At 45.3% G+C, this 17,715-nt stretch overlaps 1 protein-coding gene and 1 long non-coding RNA gene across 3 annotated transcripts in view; one reads left to right on the top strand and one right to left on the bottom strand.

Annotated features, from left to right (window-relative positions):
- Positions 1-1,555: 1,555 nt before the first annotated feature.
- Positions 1,556-4,886, bottom strand: PHOX2B (paired like homeobox 2B). Its single transcript, XM_060188120.1, has 3 exons — positions 4,255-4,886; positions 3,182-3,369; positions 1,556-2,172 (listed from the first exon to the last, which is right to left on the bottom strand). Exons 1-3 carry the CDS (start codon positions 4,493-4,495, stop codon positions 1,654-1,656), a joined length of 948 nt encoding a protein of 315 aa, XP_060044103.1. The 5' UTR covers positions 4,496-4,886; the 3' UTR covers positions 1,556-1,653.
- Positions 4,334-17,715, top strand: part of LOC132537560 (uncharacterized) — a 163,703-nt gene continuing 150,321 nt past the window's right edge. For both annotated transcript variants that reach the window (XR_009549037.1, XR_009549038.1), the window contains exons 1-2: positions 4,334-4,471; positions 5,084-5,226. This is a non-coding gene — a long non-coding RNA (uncharacterized LOC132537560). The remainder of the gene's footprint in view (positions 4,472-5,083; positions 5,227-17,715) is intronic.

Here is a 17,715-nt window from a genome sequence, read left to right as displayed (position 1 = left end):
TTCATTATAACACATATAAATAAATTCAAAAATCTGAAACTTAACTTATGATGTTTATGTTCACAAACATGGTCCAACAAGAAGGGAAAAAAGAAAGAAACTAGACAGACATGCACCTGATAACAAAAATATATACCATTGTCTGAACCGTGGTCTCTCTAAACACAAAGGAATTGAACCCGTGAGAACCTTGTTACTCCATAAAGACACGCCATAGAGACTACAAGAAGAGAAAAACATTATACGGTCACATAGAGGAGACGGTCAGTACTGATATTAACACGATACAATTGATTCACAGAACACAGTTGTAGAAAGACACCGAAAAAGTTAAAGCCTCAACATTCAACTAATATCTATAGTTTGTGCCTTTTAAAATAAAAACAAACAAAAAATACCAAATCTCAACAGAGATGTCTAAACTGCGCAAAGAATGGAATCATCAATATACAGTCCATCCACCATACAGGATGTGAGTTCACTTCAGAGCAAACAGAAATGCAAACGGAGACACTTCTGCAAACTCGTGTGCGTGCCTTTTTCCTTGCTCAGTAGATTTCTCTGCAGCCAGTTGCTTGGACTGCAATTGACTCCAATCCAAAGCAGTACCCAGAAGTTCAGTAAAAGCTGGTGGAAGAAGAAAATCCCGATGGGGAGGGAGGGACGGAGGAGAAAAAAAGGGGAAAGTTGCAAAATATGAGACACAGTTTGCAGAGCTCACGGATGAAAAGGCATCTCATGTATCGGGTATCTTGGGGAGGGAGAGGTCGAGCGGCTGCAAAAATTGGGGAGCGGGGCGGAAGTCGCAACTGTGTGGGATTCGGATGCGCTCCTGGCGGGATGGTTTTAGGAGAGGTGGTGCAGGCAAGCGGGCGGGCGAGTCACCTTGACCGTGGGATCATTCTGCACAGGTCGCCGCTGTAGCGGCCGGAACCTAAGGACACGAAGCGGAGCCTGGAAGGCGCCCCCATTCTTCCCAGAACAGGAGCCCCAAGAGAGTCTTGTGTTGTCAGGAGGGCTCGATTTTAGGGGCTCACGAGATAGGCTCTCCATGCGGCCTGTAGCCCCTTTTCTCTTTCTCACCCCATTTACATTTCTCTTCTCTTATTAAAAACCTTTTTGGGTCCTTTTTTTTTTTTTTTTTAACAGGTTGCCACCTTCCTAATTTTAAAAATGAGGAGGGCTTGTTTATTTTTTTTCTCGTTTTGTAAACAAGTCACTGAGTTGGTGCCCCCCCCATCACTACCTGTCACCTGCTCGGGCTATGGCCACACACACACACACCCCGGAGACAGACACCCACACGCAGACACAGCACCCTGAGAGCGCCCCCCCCAGTCCAGGCCGCGCCGCCCACCCCTCCCGGCCGGCCGCAGGCGGAGTCCCGGTCGGTCGCAGCGCTGCGGCCGCGAGGCAGGTGCGAAGAGCCAGAGAAGTGTTTTAGTTTTGCTTTGCTTTGTTTTTGTTTTGTCTCGTTTGGGGGTTTCAGGTTGGGGGGGAAGGTTTGGACGGGTGTGGAATGGGGGCGACGCCATTTTCTTTTTATTCTATCGCGATAACTTTCAGCTCTCGAAGGTGAAGCCTCGGCGGCAGCGACGCCCGGGAGCCTCAGGCCTCCCCGCCCGTGCGCGCGCGCGCCCGCCCGGCTGGCGATCAGAACATGCTGCTCTTCACTAAGGTGGCTTTGGCACCGTTGGGTCTTTGGAGCGAAGAGAGGACGCTGGCGAAGGGCCCCCCGAGCGAATCCGGAATGGAGGTGATGGGGCCCGGGCCTGGAGCCCAGCCTTGTCCGGGGCCCCCGGCCGCAGCCAGGCCCCCGGCCGCCGCCGCAGCAGCCGCCGCCGCCGCCGCCGCCGCTGCCGCCGCCGCCGCCGCCGCGCCGCCCTTGCCGCCATCTCCGCCCGGGCCCCCGGGCCCAGCAGCCCCCGGGGCTCCTGCAGGGCTGGGCCCGCCGCCGCCGCCGCCGCCACTCGCCCCGCAGCTGGGAGTGGGGTTGGGGTTGGGACCCGGGCCCCCAGTGCTGTCCGGATCGGTGCTCTTGGCCTCTTTGCTCTCGTCATCCCGGGACGAGTCGGACTTCTTTCCCGAAGAGCCGTTCTTGGCCGCGGCTGCCGCGGCCGCTGCTGCGCGCTCCTGTTTGCGGAACTTGGCGCGGCGATTCTGGAACCACACCTGTCGCGGGAGGAGGAGAAAGTTGGAAAAGTTGGAGTTAAGGAAGAGTTGAAAAGAAGAAACAGTTGGGGTTAGCAAGCCCCGCGCTCCGTCCCAGCTCGTAGCAAACTCCACGTGCCACACACACGCGCGCGCACACACACTTGTATCCCGTCCCTCGTGTCTGCTGCCCCCATTTGCAGGAACGTTCTCAGGGAAACTTTCTTAGGGCGACCTGCTATGTCAGAGAAGTAAGCGGCTTGCAGGCGATGTTAAAAAAAAAAAACCGGAGGGTCCACAAATGCGGAGACCCCAGATTTGTGGTGGTCTCCATGAGCTATCCCACATTCGCTTTTGGCCTCGAATCAGAAGTTAGAGCTCGAGTGGGTAGAAAAACTGCAGGCGGGGTAGCTTCGTGACTGCGGCGCCGCTTGGCCTCTGAGCCTGCAGGAGGTGCGGGTGGCGTGCGCCATCCCTCCACTGGGGGCTCTCCTACAAGGGGCCCTCTGGCCAGCGCGGGAGTGCACCTCTTTCCCTAAAAGGCCCAGGCATGTGGAAGCTCTTGCCCTTCGTGGAGACACAGTCCCTGTGCGGATTTGACACAAGTCACAGTTCCTGGGGAAAATGTACACCATGTACACCATGGCTCCGAGATAATAATAATAAAGCGCTGGAGTTGAGAGGCATTTGGACCCAATACAAAACTTTGTGGCATGGGACAAAGTCTGCACTGCACCCATGGGACACTTCCTGTCGTTCATTCTCATCTCAGGACATCACTCCCCTCGTGGGGAACATTGAGCAGAGAACCGATGGCGGGAATACACTCCCTACCCATCGCGCGCGCACAGACACCCCGAACTTGGCCTCTCAGTTCAGCCAGGAAGCCCAGGGCCTCCTTAGCAGCCCCGGGGGATTTCCAACCTTCAGTAGCATGTCCTGCTTCCCAGCCACCCCTTCCCCTCTAGCCACACTTTGCATCCCTGCTGGGCCGGTGCAGTGTAGCGGGTAGATTTCGGGGCGCGGGTACCTGAACTCGCGCCTCGGTGAGGTCAATCTTCAGGGCCAGCTCCTCCCGGGTGTAGATGTCCGGGTAGTGCGTCTCGGCGAAGACCCTCTCCAGCTCTTTGAGCTGCGCGCTCGTGAAAGTGGTGCGGATGCGCCGCTGCTTGCGCTTCTCGTTGAGGCCGCCGTGGTCGGTGAAGAGTTTGTAGGGAACTGCGGGTGACAGAGAGAAGGAGAGTGTGAAGCAGCGGCGGGCCGGGGCGCCCGGGCTGCCCAGCTGGAATGTGGGGGCTCCCAGGTCAGGTGGCTCTGCAGCCGGAAAGGACCCCCCCCCCCCGCTCTGGAGAACTTAGCAGCGGAGGGGCGTTGCCGAGAAACCCCGAAAACATGGGCTCTAGATCGGCACTGGAGCGCAAACGTCGGGTTCTGGCAGGTTCCCTCCTGGTACAAACGCCTGGGGGTGGGCTGAAATATTGCCCATTGGAGACCGCTATGGGCCACGACACCGGATAGTGCTTTGACGAGGAAAAAAAAAAAAAAAAGCGAGAGAGGAAGAAAAAATAATAATAAAAGTCCAAAAAACACCAGTTAGGCTATCAGTGAACCAGAGAAGAAATTACCAAACACTCCCACTGTTGGAACTTTTCAGTTCTCACAAGTTGTCCCGGCCCCAAAGTTGGGACGAAGTGCTGCAAAAACATAATAAATTAAAGAAACGATTACAAAAATGACCAGCCAAAGAAGTGTGAGCCGCTGTCGGTTCTTAAAAAGAGAGACACTGCCAGTAATGAGCTTTACTCTTTGTTATTTAATTATTTTCTAAGCTTTACGTCTCATCGCAAAGTAAATAAATTATGCCTATCATTTTGGCAGCTTAAGATAATTTTGTTGGCGGTTCGGGTGTGACTAGGATAGTGTAACCCTGTAAGTGAATTACCCCTCCCTGCAATCGCTTCTAACGTGATAAATTCTTTCATTTGTGTAAGCAAATTTCGTTTGGTAAATACTAAACACATTTCCATTTTCAAATGCAATCAAGGCTTCCTATATACGAGCGGAAAGGCAGCTTCCACCGCCGAGAAAGCTGGCGGTCCTTACCTGCGGCGTACGGACTGCTCTGGTGGTCCCGCAGGGTGCCGAGGCTGCAGGATCCCGGCGTGAGGGACGGACAGCCGGACGTGGCCCCAAAAGTGGTCCTGATCGGGTTATACTGGAAGCCACTGGCCTGGCTGCAGGAACTGAAGTCAGCATAGGCTGAAGCCAGGCTCGATGTGTCCATCCCAGCCATACAAGACTCGTAGGCAGAGGAATTGAGGTAAGAATATTCCATTTTATACATTGAAAAGGCTCTGAATGGCTCAGCCAAGTGGAAAAATGAAATAAAAGCTGGGGATGGAGAAGGTGGCTGGAGTGGGGAGATGTGCACAGCTCAACGCCTGCCTCCAAACTGGCCTCCTTACTACCAGCAGAGCCTAGTTTTATGAAAAAGCCTCCTATGAGATGCCTTGTCTGAGGTCTCTAGAGCATATAGTCCTCATAATAAACTTGGCTCTTTCCACTTGGACAATAGCAAAGCGGTTGGTCTTATTGCTGGCGCTTTTTACATGACAATAACTCATCCGTCTATTGGGCTGGCACTGGGGAACTGAGCTGTCCAACCTCCCTATCATTGATTCCTGCATCTCTAATTAGAATTTAATACCACACCATTACGCACTGAGCCCCTGATCCTCCCTTCTAACCAGTTCCCTGCCCTTTAATTCAATCACACTACTTGGAAATAATGAAAGTTGGGTGACGATTCTCCCTGATCCAATTTCCCCGAGCTTTTAAGCCTTTTTAACTGATCATATACCTTAGGCATAAATTGAGATAGTGTGTGTGTTTTCCCCCTTCCTCGTCCTTTTTTTTTTTTTTTCTCCGTTAGGGAGAAGAAACCTTGATGTCATAGAAAACCTGTTTTGTAAGAGCGTTACACGCTCAATTTAACAACAAGCCTACCCCCCGAAGTGCATGAAATGTTATAAAGGACTGGGACATTGGCAAGACTCAGGCGCCCTGTAACATAGAGTAAGTGGGCCGAGGGGGTTTATGTGAACGATAAGTGATTTCTTTAAAATACACCTGGTAGAGGGGGTAAAAAAAAAGTGCATCTTATAAATTGCATTTCTTGTTGTAGCTTAGACTTAATGTGCTTTTCTAGAGACTCAGCTTACACAGTTGTTTAAAAGATAAGAAAAATTCTAAAGTTTTTGAATGGGAAATATCGGAATTCTCAGCCGATGGATGGCTCTCTCTCTCTCTCTTTTCATTCTGTCTTTCTGCATTATACAAGGTTTGCATTTTGTTGGTTGGAAGGTTGTCTGCGGTTGTTCATTTTTATTACGCCATAGCTGGCAAGCGGGTATGAAGTTTCCCTGTCTGTCTTCTCTTCTGTTTCTTGGGGGGGGAGTCTGGCCCCCCACCCAGCTGGACTTTTTCAGGTGTCCACAACCCACTACAGACTAGAGACGATTGCTGCCTGTTTGCCCTTTACCTTTGCGGTACTATAGTGAGTGAAATCCTTGCTATTGAAATGCCCAGGTTCCATGTTGGGCACTTTTTGGGTCCATTTCCTCAGGCTCTTGGGTGCTGGCAACCTGGCACAGACAAAGAAATGATTTGTGGACCTTGATGGCCCTGTGATTTAAATGAAGGGTAATTTTCATTTGGTTCGTTAGGCTCTAGCAGAATAAGGGAAACTCTTTCATTAAACCCTTCCTCTTGGTGGACAAGAGGGGGAATGCTTAGTTGAATTGCAGTGTGGTGTAAACAAACCCTGGATATTTTATATGAATTAAATGTGTACATAATTAGTTTTATTGCATTCATTACCCCCTTTATGTGCTCTGTAACAAGTCAGTAATTAAAGTAACAAACTCATAAAGTCTTTATAGGGGCATTTAGGCGTTCAGTGTTTGCCAAACTAAGTGGTTTAATTCGATGCTAGTGCCGGGGAGTGGATGGGCGCCCGCTCTCCGCTGCCACCGTGTTTTATTGCGCACTGAACTGCAGCGGACACCCTAATGGATTAAACCCAAGCAGCAGCCCCCCAGCCCCAGGCTGCTCTGCTGGGTGAGTTGCCCGCTGCGTTCAGGTGCGCTGTGGTGTCCTCTGCACCCTAACAAGCTCCACAGTAGTGGTGCGGGCATCGGACCCGCTGAGCAGCCTGGTGATAGTTTTATGGGGAAGGCTGATCGTTTTATTGCAGTTGTATACTGTGCAATGCGTATTTGATAAAGAAGGGCTCTTGGTGACCAGCGTGCACTGTTTTTTGTGCACTGGGGTGAAATGAAAATAATTGCAGATGAGGTCTCACTACAGCGAGGTAACAAATTGCAGCGCTCTAAATGGTTTTTCTTTATGGACACCAGACAAGAGGAGAAAAGAGATGCAAACATATGTCTTCAGTCCCCTAAATATAAAGGCCAGCAAAGACGGATGCGAATCCAAGTGTTATTACAGTGGGGATTCGTCTTTATTCATCCCACTCTCATGAATATGAATCTACATTAGGACCGGGAGGTGGCCCCATGGTCCCTACACATGCAATTTCCCCACTTTCCCCTGAAGGAGATGGGAGATAGGCTGTCAAGCACAAGGCTGTGATTTTCCAAGGTTTTTTGATACTCTGGGACTTAGGGGTGGGTGGGAGCTGTTAAATCTTCCAGGTTTTCGCAAACCCACCCGGGTACCCCAGACCAGCACCAGTGACCTGAGTGCACCCCGCAAACCCGCCCTTCTTCGGGCAGTGGAGTTTGGACTCTTTTCTCCTCAGGAGAGAGGGTTTTTGAGGTGTCTGGAAGGACGAGCATTTCGGCTTCCAGGCTCACGCTTGGCAGTAACAGCGGCTCACACCTTGCTGGCCGCTCAAACCCGGGCGCCTCGGAGGTGGTGGCTCTGCCTGGTGCAGGGCATGCTCTTGGCCCAGGGCTCTGCATCTCTGCCTGGTGTTGGGGGTTCTGGCAACTCCAGCCAACCCCAGTATCGGCTAGCTAATTCCACCTGGGGTGCTGGTTACTAGGACGCCCCCCAGACAGCAAAGAGGCACAATGTTTATTTCTGCAGCTTTGGGGATGGGAGTGGGCACTTTGAGGTATGGTGGGGGCTCCGAGGCTGTCCCGTGTGCACTGGAGTTAGGAGCAATATTGGGTGCAGCTTAGGGGAACTGGGTGTTGATCTGGAGACCCACGGTGTAACGCCTGAAGGGAGTGGGGAGGGTTAGCCCAAGGGATGCGCCCAGGAGGGCGGAGGTGGGCAGACACAGACAAGACTCAACTAGGGTCCGCTCAACTCTACCCTGAGGCACCTCTCTCCCCACCTGGTGGCCCCAAGCTCCCAGCGGCCACTCCTCTCTCAGGTGCTGGGCTTGGCCCTGGCCTCTTTCCAGGCGCCCCCTGGTGCCAGGCCCAGCCTGGTGGGGCTGCTGGGCGCCTTTTTGTACCATGATTTGTCCTTGCCAGACTGCGCGGTTGGATGAGCAAATGTGCTTGACTTCATTTTCTCCATTGTAGGCCTTGTAGGTTTATTTTGTTCAGTGTCACTGTCCCACCCCACCCCCACCATCCCTGGCCCTGTGTCCCCTCTGTCCATCTTTTGTGACCGGGGTCTTGCTTTTGCTCCCAAGATGAAAGACCTGGGAGGCTGGGCCAAACCAGAGCCCCAGCCCCAGCGCCCTGTTTTGTTCCAGTTGTGCTTTCTACACGCGAGCTCTCCCCTAAAAGTTGTACCAAATGGTTAATTTAATTATTCCAACTATAGACCAACTGCTTCAGCAGCCTCCACCACGCGTCTGGGAGGAAAAAAGAAACCATCTATAAGAAATAATCTAATAAAAGTGAAGTGTAGAAAAACCCCTCCTGATTTTCAACCGGCACAAATAGAATTAGAGCTTCAGCATCCTTTTCCCAAACAGACCTTTTGTCCAGATCACAACTTCAGCCAACCAGCTATGTGTACAGTGCCTGCTATTTATTTTAATAGAGGCGGGTGGGTACGAGATGGATTGATAGATAAATGGCCACATGGATAGATGGATGGTTTGATCCATCTTCCTCTGACTCCCCTGTCTTAATATGTGTACACGTTTTTTTTTTTCTTGCTGATTTTCCGAATCAGTAATGGCAAGGCAATGTGATGTGGTAAGAGAAAAATAAAGGCCATTTAAAGCATTAAAAAGGAGGAGACTACCAGTGCATATACCATGAGAAAAAAAAAATGTTTACAGGCTACCCAGTACCAAGTGAAAAAGGTTGAAAGTTTAAAAGAAACTTTTCTTTCCTTTTCTTTGCCATTCATAGGAGGGTTTCTTTTTCTTTTTCTTCTTCTTCTTTTTTCCTTGAAAGTCAGAAAGAATGTTAGAAGACAAGGAAACAAAACAGCAAACAAAATGCCATTGTATTGTAGTAGCAATTCATGGGAAAGTGCTTGTCAGCTTTCTAATGCCTCACTCCTAGGAGGCTGTTCTGAGGCTGTTTCACCGCAGGCAAAGCACAATAACATGGGAATGAATAAAATATTAAATACCAGTGAGAGTTTCAGAGGAATTTTCTTTTTGATTGCTTTATTTGATGCTGCATCCAAATAACCCCAGTACAGCAAGTCCAGTGCCTGGCAAAGACTCAATTCAGAACCCAGTGACTTCTCAACTAGAGGATTATAAGACAAGATCTGTCCTCAGGTTTCTCCAAAAAGATTGCTGCAAGCAGCAGTCTTTCATATTCACCTGCAATAAGAAAAATGAACCTAGGCAGGATTAAGTAGACCACTGCCCCAAAACATAAAGCAAGTGACTCATACCATCCCAAGCATGAAGAGCCAGGAGTATAGATTTGTAGTATTGAAAATAATCATAATAAACGTCTACCACATTTCCATTTTGCTAGCAACAGCAGTATATATGTCTCATAATAGAAATCCTTTGTATCTGAATTTCTGATAACTAACCTCCTGGAACTGTGAGACCAACAATTGTTGACTGATTGATCATGGTAAATACAAAGCGACCAACACAGTACTTGGTACCTGGAAAGAATCCACTGAGTATAAGCAACTTATGGTGATGGTGGTAATAGAGTCTCCTTGAGTTTCAACTTAAACACTTGACTTTGGGGTTTAGATGGTGCAGGGACACTGTCCTTCCTGTTGCATATGTGTAATGCATAATATGGAAGAGGGGACACAAATCAAAGAGCAGGTTCTAGGATATTTAATTGGAGAAAAGTAGTGCAAGCAGGAAGAAAATGCCTATCTTTCAGAAATTTACCGGAAAACATCATGTAGATAAATAATTTGCATTTTTGTCTTACATTATGCATAGCATTTATATATGATTAAACAGTGCTTTACTCCTGTGTGTAAATATTTTCTGTTCAGGATCATTTCACTTCAAAAGGCATTTACCTTGGGTGACCTTGGGTGACCTTAATAACTAACTCATAGAGAGAATATCTGTATTTGGTTAACTTTGTATGCAGTGCTCTGTTCTGTATATGTGATGGGGTACAGTTCCCAGTTTTCATCTTCATAGGGACATCATCACAAAACACCCTTTTTTCTAGCCAGTTATGATTTGCAGAAGCTGCCCATTACCCACCCACCCCCCTTCTTTTTCCTGGGGTTTGTCTAATAGTAGTAACATCTGCTAGGCTGGTGAAGGGGGAGACATGGGGCATTTGATCAGAGTCACAGATGTAAAAGTGACATCTGCTTGTAACAAAGAAAGGAGAAGCAAAATTAAATTAGATAGGGAGGCTCCTCTGTCTGAACAACAACAAAAAACTATTTGGAGAAGGAGGGAAAAAAAGAATGATGTGCCCTGACCAAGCTTGCAGACACAGAAGAGCACTTGTGGGGAGGATCAGGATTTTCTGGGCCAGCAGCTGCCAGAATAACTGAGTGACAATATCCTAAGGTGACAGTGTCCTGACACCTTGAAGGCATCTTTTTTTTGTGCTTCAAAGAAAAAGGTCAAGATTATACTCATCACCTGTGTGAATATGACACTGGTTGAGAAATCATTTTCAGGTGGAAGATAGGAAGAGGGCAAGGCCAAAGTCTCTGGAGTTAGTGATATCTCAGTATATTTGGCAATGAGTTTGGGCAGGAACACAATTTTATTTCATAGCTATATTAAAACTCCTACCTCCAACTACCGAGAATGAGCCATTTTTTACTGGGCTTAACTGTATGCTTTAAATGTTGTATTTGACTGTTAAAACCTAAATATGGCTCAAGTAAGGTAAGGTTGGGGACCCAGACAGACAATATGCACACCATCCTCCCAACTAGTAAGCCACAAGTGTTTCAAAGGCAATCTTTTTTTCTTCCTCCTATAATGACTTCTTAAATATCTCCAAGTGGAACAGAGTAGGACAACTTTATATAAATTAATCACAATGATAACAAAAACCATTGAAGAAGATGCCTTAAATTTCAAATTTCCTTTCCAATCTGCAAATCAGTTGATATCTGTGCTGCTTATTCCTCCGTTATTCCTGTTGCCTAGACGGGGAAAGCCTATTCTTTTTTTTTTTTGCCTCCATGGTTATTGCTGGGGCTCAGTACCTGCACCTCGAATCCAATGATCCTGGAGGCCATTTTTTCTCCCTTTGTTGCCCTTGTTGTTTTATCATTGTTGTGCTTATCGGGTAGGACAGAGAGAAATCGAGAGAGGAGGGGAGACAGAGAAGGAAAGCGAAAGATAGACACCTGAAGACCTGCTTCACTGCTTGTGAAGCGACTCCCCTACAGGTGGGGAGCCTAGGGCTTGAACCAGGAGCGCTTCACGCCAGTGCGCTTAACCCATTGCGTTACTGCCCGACTCCTGGGTAAACCTATTCAAATCTAAAGTCAGATCCCTCTCGTGTTTGTGTTCGTTAAAATCTGACCCCTTCTTCTGGCTCAGGCCCCAGCCTAGTTGCCTAGTTCTGCCTTTCATGAATCTTCCAACTAGTACCTACTCTTCTAGCTGCATCTTGTCATCTAAATACACTCAAACTGTTTCTTTTTTTTTTCCTTTTTTTTTTCTTTTAGATAAGACAGAGAGAAATGGAGGAAGGAGGGGAAGACAGAGATGGGGAGAGAAAGACACCTGCAGACCTGCTTCACCGCCTGTGAATCGACTCCCCTCCAGTTGGGGAGCTGGAGGGCTCGAACCAGGAGTCTTAGGCCACTCCTTTTGCTTGGAGCCACGTGCGCCTAACCCGCTGAGCTACCGCCTGCTATGTTTCTATTAATAATTAACCACCAAATACTTTGTACCATTACTTATCTTCTTTCTATCCAAATATATTGAAGGAATGTTCCTCTATTTCTTCATTTCTCAATCACTCCATACTTACTGACAATGTGAACTCATGCCACAAATTAAAAAAAAAATTGTTAAGATCTACAAATCTGTGGGAAATTTTTAAAGACTTGGCTTATTTGAACATTTAACTTAGTAGAAAGTTTAACAAATATTTCCAGATTTACCCATATCTGAATACACAGTAGGATTTCACTTCCCTATACCCTAGAAGTTAGATAGAGGGATTTGTTTCAGTCAATGAATATCTAATGAAAGTATAAAATATGACTTCCAGACGGGAATCTTAAAAACTTGGGACCAAGGGAGTCGGGGGGGGGGTAGCACAGCGGGTTAAGTGCATGTGGCAAGGACCGGCGTAAGGATCCCAGTTTGAGCCCCCAGCTCCCCATCTGCAGGGCAGTCCTTCACAGGCAATGAAGCAGGTCTGCAGGTGTCTATCTTTCTCTCACCATCTCTGTCTTCCCCTCCTCTCTCCATTTCTCTCTGTCCTTCAACAATGACTACAACAGTAACAACAATAATAACTACAACAATAAAACAAGGGCAACAAAAGGGAATAAATAAATAAATAAATAAATATAAAAAAAGAAAAAAAACAAAAAAACTTGGGACCGAGTCTCTACCCTCTCTTTCATCCTATTATATGGTGTCTGACAGAGCTTTCGACAGTGACTGCTCTGTTATCCTAACTTCTGGAGTGAGGATGACATGCAGAAGAGATCCCACCAACCCATAATAGACATGTTTCATAGAGTGTCAGAAAAATACTGTAGAGGAGGTAAAATTCTACATGGTGGGCACTCAAAAGTGAATAGAAGTAAGCAAATAAAATAGCAGTGAAGGATGTGGCTACAGAGTATGAGCCATTTCAGATTGCATTCCTAATAAACTAAAAAAAAAAAAAAAAAAAATCACCTGAAAACTCAACAAAATACAACCAGGATCTCTCCAGGATTATTAAGTCATCGCCACCAACTTGCAGATGCAACTATGATTTCATCCTGAACTCCCTGGGCAGATGAACTCATCAATGTATCCCAGAACCTCACCTCAGTAGAACCCAGTCCCACTACAGAAAGATTGAAACAAGCTGGGATTATGGACTGACTTGCCAGTGCCCATGTCCAGCAGAGAAGCAATTACAGAAGTCAGAACTCCCACCTTCTGCACTCCCATAAATAATTTTGGTCTATACTGCTAGAGGGTAAATGTTAGAGGAAGATGACCAGAGGACTCTGAGCTCTAGTTCTATCAAGACTGAATTCTATCAGGACATAGAGAAGAAGGGGAAAAGATGAGGGGTTGGGGGAACTTGGGGACATTCATGAGTAGTAGTTGTGACTTAGAAAAAAAGAGAAGGCAGGGTCACAGAAAAAAATGGGCAAATATATATAAATTATATATAGATATATAGATAGGTGTAGAGATAATAGTCAATCTCTATCTGTGATGTTGGGAAAACCATCCCAGTGGAGGGAATGGGGACACAGAACTCTGGTGGTTGGAAAAGTGTGGAATTCTACTCCTGTTGGCTTATAATTTTGTAAAACAATATTAAATCACTAATAGAAAAAATTAAAAAGCAGGGACGTAGAAAAGAAGAAATTCCAGACATTGGAATCAATGAAGATTAGAGTAAAGCTAGAGAGCCTGGGGGCTATTGGCAAGCTGAAGATATTTTCAGATGAGAGCAATATATAGCAGAAGTGTCCACAGACTTGCATGCCTGAGACCCCACATGTCCCTGGTTCAAGCCCTGGTACCACCATATGCCACAGCTGAGCAGTGTTCAGGTCTATTATCTCTCTCATGAAAATAAATCAATAAATCTTTTAAAAAATAAAGATCATTCAGTTTAGTTTTCTGTTAAAGCAGGAGATATTGGGGAACACACAAAGGGGTGTCATGAGACAGAAAATAAGAGGGAGAGACTGAAATCAGACCCTGTAAGGCTGTGGAGACCCTGTGTCCCATTTGCAAATGAAAACCTAGAGATAGCTTAGGAGACTATGGCCCAAGTCTAGGCAAGAAAGACCCAGGCAGTGGTGTACCTGGTTGAGTGCACATGTTATAATGCTCAAAGACCCAGGTTCAAGCCCCCAGTCCCCACCTCCAGGGGAAAAGCTTTGTGAGTGGGGAAGCAGTGCTGCAGGTATCTCTCTGTCTCTCTCCCTCTCAACCCCCTTTTCTCTCAGTCTCTATCCAATAAATAAAGATTTTTCAAAATACTGGCAAGAAGTAATGAGAACCTAAGCCAGGAGAACAGCCATTAGAGATAAAAAAGAGGTTCAAGAGATTATAGAGAAGTAGAGTCTTAGGTCAGGTCTTACATAACCCTTCTGCCCAGTGTTGAGAGTTTAAGGTATAGAAGATAGTTCAGAACCAAAACTTTTGTATCTCTGATGACAACACAAGTGTGTTGCATCTTTCTTTAACTGGCATCTAGAATCTTTAGTAATATGCTTCTCTGGGTTTGGTTGCACTTAATAGTATTAGCCAGCCATCTATTCATTCATTTGAACCATTATTTTAAATATCTACTATATCCTAAAAATCTTCACTTCAGATTAGACGTTGTTCAGATGTATCTTGAAGTGGATCTTTAAGATAAAGAAAACCCAAAGATTTCAAATTTCTTGGTGTGTTGGGGGGGGCAGGTATCCACTGGACTGAAAGTAGAGACCCCACAGTGCAACAGGGAACAGTTCAAATTTGCAGGGTGTAGAACTCCTCAATGAACTAGCCATCAGCTCTGGCACTGCTCAAGCTGAGGAATGACTTTGTTCAAGGATTGGGCTAAGAATTCTGTGAGTTATTATGTTTTTTTCAGGAACTGTATACTTTGTTTGAAAAAAGTGAAGACACACATGCTAGGTGCATGTGGGCTGAGATAGATAGGTAGATAGATAGATAGATAGATAGATACTTGCTTACATGTTAAAACTTCCAGAGAGAGGTGTGAGGTCTTTTTTTTTTTAAATCCTAACATTCTATACATTGATTTTTTTAAAAACTAGAACATGGGTCATCTTTGACTATTGGAGATGCCAGGGTCAAACCTAGGACTTCTTACATGTAAGAACTATAAGGATTATGCTATTTTTCTAGGATTTTTGAGACTGGGAGCTTGGAAGTCAAAAGAAACAACATAATAAACAGTGTGCTTAGTGGGAAAATTAAAGAATTTATTTAAAGGTTAAGGGGAAAAGTATAGTCAACAGAAGAGAGGAGAGTATTGCCCTCTGTCTCTCTGTACTTTACACCAATATTTTAGGAATATTTTCTTTACCAGAGCACTGCTCAGCTCTGGATTAAGGCAGTTTCAGGGATTGAACCTGGGATTTTGACACACAGGATTTTAAAATTATTTTTTTATTGAAGTAACATTACATGTAGCATTATGTAAGTTCCAGGTGTGCTCAAATCACATGTGTATAGACCACATTGGAGTTCATTGCTGTAAGACCAAAGGATTTTATGTCTGTCCCCCATATTATCATTTTTTTTTAGATTATCATTTTCAGATGAAGATGCCAAGAGTCAGAAATGAAGTTGATGGTGAAATGACAGGCATTTGAGAATGGAGGCAGCTATTCTAGGTAGCTTTTAGCTGCTGCACTGCTGCCATTCAAGTAGGTTTCCATTTCCTATGTTCACAATGAATGCTTACCAAATTCCTGATAATCAAGAACTCAATGTTGCCTCCATCACACCCAGAGTTAATGTCAATAGCGAGGTCTTGCCTTTGAGTCAGCCTCTAAAGCCAAATAAGAGATATGTTGGAAACCTAGAGTCATTCACTGTCTTAAACTGTTTCTTCTTGAAATATATATTTTTAAAAATGTCTCAGAATTCTAAAAAGAATTTACTTTTTGCATCTTTAAAAGGTCTTGCTGTTTATTTGTATCGCTATGTTTTGTTTAGGAAGTTTGTAGGTTTTGCCAGTAATACTCTGCAGCATCATGCATTTTAATGTGAATTTCAGCTGATTCAGAATTGAAAAGTAAATGTAATCCAGTACTCAGGGACAGGCACCACGTGTCCTAGACCTCAGGAGCCAGAAGACAATAAAGTGGTTATAATGATGCATGCTTGTAGTATTTTTGCCTGTTAGATATAATTGAGATTATTTTCTTTTTAAGCAGTTCCTCCTCTCTGACCTTTGTTTACCATGGTGCAGAGGATTCTGATCACAAAGTCACTCCTAACTCTCTTGCTTATTGATAAAACTTTACCATTTGAGACTGGACCTGAGGGAGAAGGAGGAAGAGAAGTTTTTGTTTTTTTAAAAAAGATTTTATTTATTTATTTATTAATGAGAAACATAGGAGGAGAGAGAAAGAGCCAGACACCACTCTGGTACATGTGCTGTGGTACATGTGCTGTGGGGCATTGAACTCAGGACCTCATGCTTGAGAGTCTGATGCTTTTTCCACTGCGCCACCTCCCAGACCACAGAAGAAAAGTTTTTAAGAAGAAGTGAGGAGGCAGTAAGGAGGGAAATGGGACAGAATGGTGGACAAATCAGTATGTGAGCCACCAGGAGAGTATAGAACAGAGACCACTAGCTTTAACCCAAAGCCCAGTGAAAGGTCTTGAATAAACAGTGTTAACTGAGAGGTGACCCATAAAGGACCAAATTGCCCTAGGTGGAGCCACCTTCTGCCTTGCAGAGCTTAAGCTGAGTCCAGACTAGGCTGCCTGGACTTGCCTTGACCAGACCTGTCAGGAGCAAACTAGATCTGGCAGCTTTCTTCCCATCATTCACTGAAACTCCTATCTAGCAGGTCACTGATCTAGCTGCCTTGCCCTTGTGCCTGGAAAGGAGACAGTAAGAGCCCTCCAGGGAAAACTAGCTGCTGTTTTGTGTTTGTTTTACTTTTTTTTTTTTTTTTCTGTTTGCTTGGTTTGTTTGTTTTAAGACACAGTGAAAAAGATCATTATCACCAAAGCTTTCAGCAATACAGTGGGTGCCAAGTTCAAACCTGGGAAGCACATGGCAAAGCAGCATGTAGTGACAGCTCTTGAATGAGGGTGCAGCCAGAGTGCCCCACAGGGGCAGGACTGGCCTTTGATGCCCTCTTCTTAGCTTTAATATTGATTAATTATTTTTTTGTCTTATTCCAAAGTCATAAATACTCATTACAGAAAATTCTATGGCACGCCTGAAGAAAAATAATGAAAGAGAGAGGGGAAGGAGTGAGGGTGAGGGGAGGAGAGATAAATACTTTAACTTTCCTATGTAATTTCTGATACAGAATGACATACTGATAGAGAGAGTGATAGAGATAGAGATGGAGAGAGAGAGAGACAGAGAGAGAGAGAGATAGGGGCCAGGTGGTGGGGCATCTGATTAAGCGCTCATGTTATAGTGCATAGGTCTCAGGTTCAAGCCCCTGGTCCCTGCCCACAGGGGAAAAGCTTCACGAATGGTGAAACAATGCTGCAGGTGTCTCTCTGTCTCTCTGTCTCTCTGTCTCTCTCTCTCTCTCTCTATATATATATATATATATATATATATATATATCTTCCCCCTCCCCTCTCAGTTTTTCTCTGTATCTAACTAGTAAATAAATAAATAAAATATTAAAGAGAAAGAGAGATAGAGATAAAAGCACAGCTCACTTCTGGCTTATAATGGTGCTGGGAATTGAACCTGGGACTTCAGAGACTCGGGTGTGAAAGTATTTTTCATAACCATTATGCTGTCTCCCCAGTATCAGACATTGTTTTTAGGAATTGTTATGCACCCTACCACCTCTCTACCCCCAATCATATACCATGAACATATTACCATATCATGCAGTATCTTTTCCAACACATAACTTTTGTGACTGCATAATACTCCAGTGAATAATAAGCCATGGTTTACTGACTCCACCCTTTTCTGTTCAGCATTAGTTTACTTCTAATTATTCAAGTATACTTAAAACCCTATTCTAGGTACCTTTTTAACTAAATCTCTGTGCATATCCACATGGCTTACTTTGGATAAATCCCTAAACGTGAAATTCCGTAGTCAAAGAGCACACATTTTCCCCAAAAGCTGTGGATACCTGTTGAGAATCACCTCTCAGGAAAGTGGAGCTAGTTTATATGAAAATATGTGTTTTTAAAATACTCATCAATATTGCATGGTATCATGAAAAATAGTTTTGACTATCTTTTTCTACTGAGCAAAAACTCAGAAAAAGAGAGAGGTTATTTAT

The sequence above is a fragment of the Erinaceus europaeus genome, chromosome 3 (assembly GCF_950295315.1).
Source record: "Erinaceus europaeus chromosome 3, mEriEur2.1, whole genome shotgun sequence".
In the NCBI taxonomy this organism is placed as follows: Eukaryota; Metazoa; Chordata; class Mammalia; order Eulipotyphla; family Erinaceidae; genus Erinaceus; species Erinaceus europaeus.
This window is presented reverse-complemented; position numbering and strand designations above follow the sequence as displayed.

Bases quoted from the DNA above. Each gene is read 5' to 3' on its own strand.
- PHOX2B (XM_060188120.1), bottom strand. From the start codon at position 4,495: ATGTATAAAATGGAATATTCTTACCTCAATTCCTCTGCCTACGAGTCT. The intron at 3,370-4,254 runs GTAAGGACCGCC...TGTCACCCGCAG, and splicing joins GAGCAGTCCGTACGCCGCAG to TTCCCTACAAACTCTTCACC. The intron at 2,173-3,181 runs GTACCCGCGCCC...CTCCCGCGACAG, and splicing joins TCACCGAGGCGCGAGTTCAG to GTGTGGTTCCAGAATCGCCG.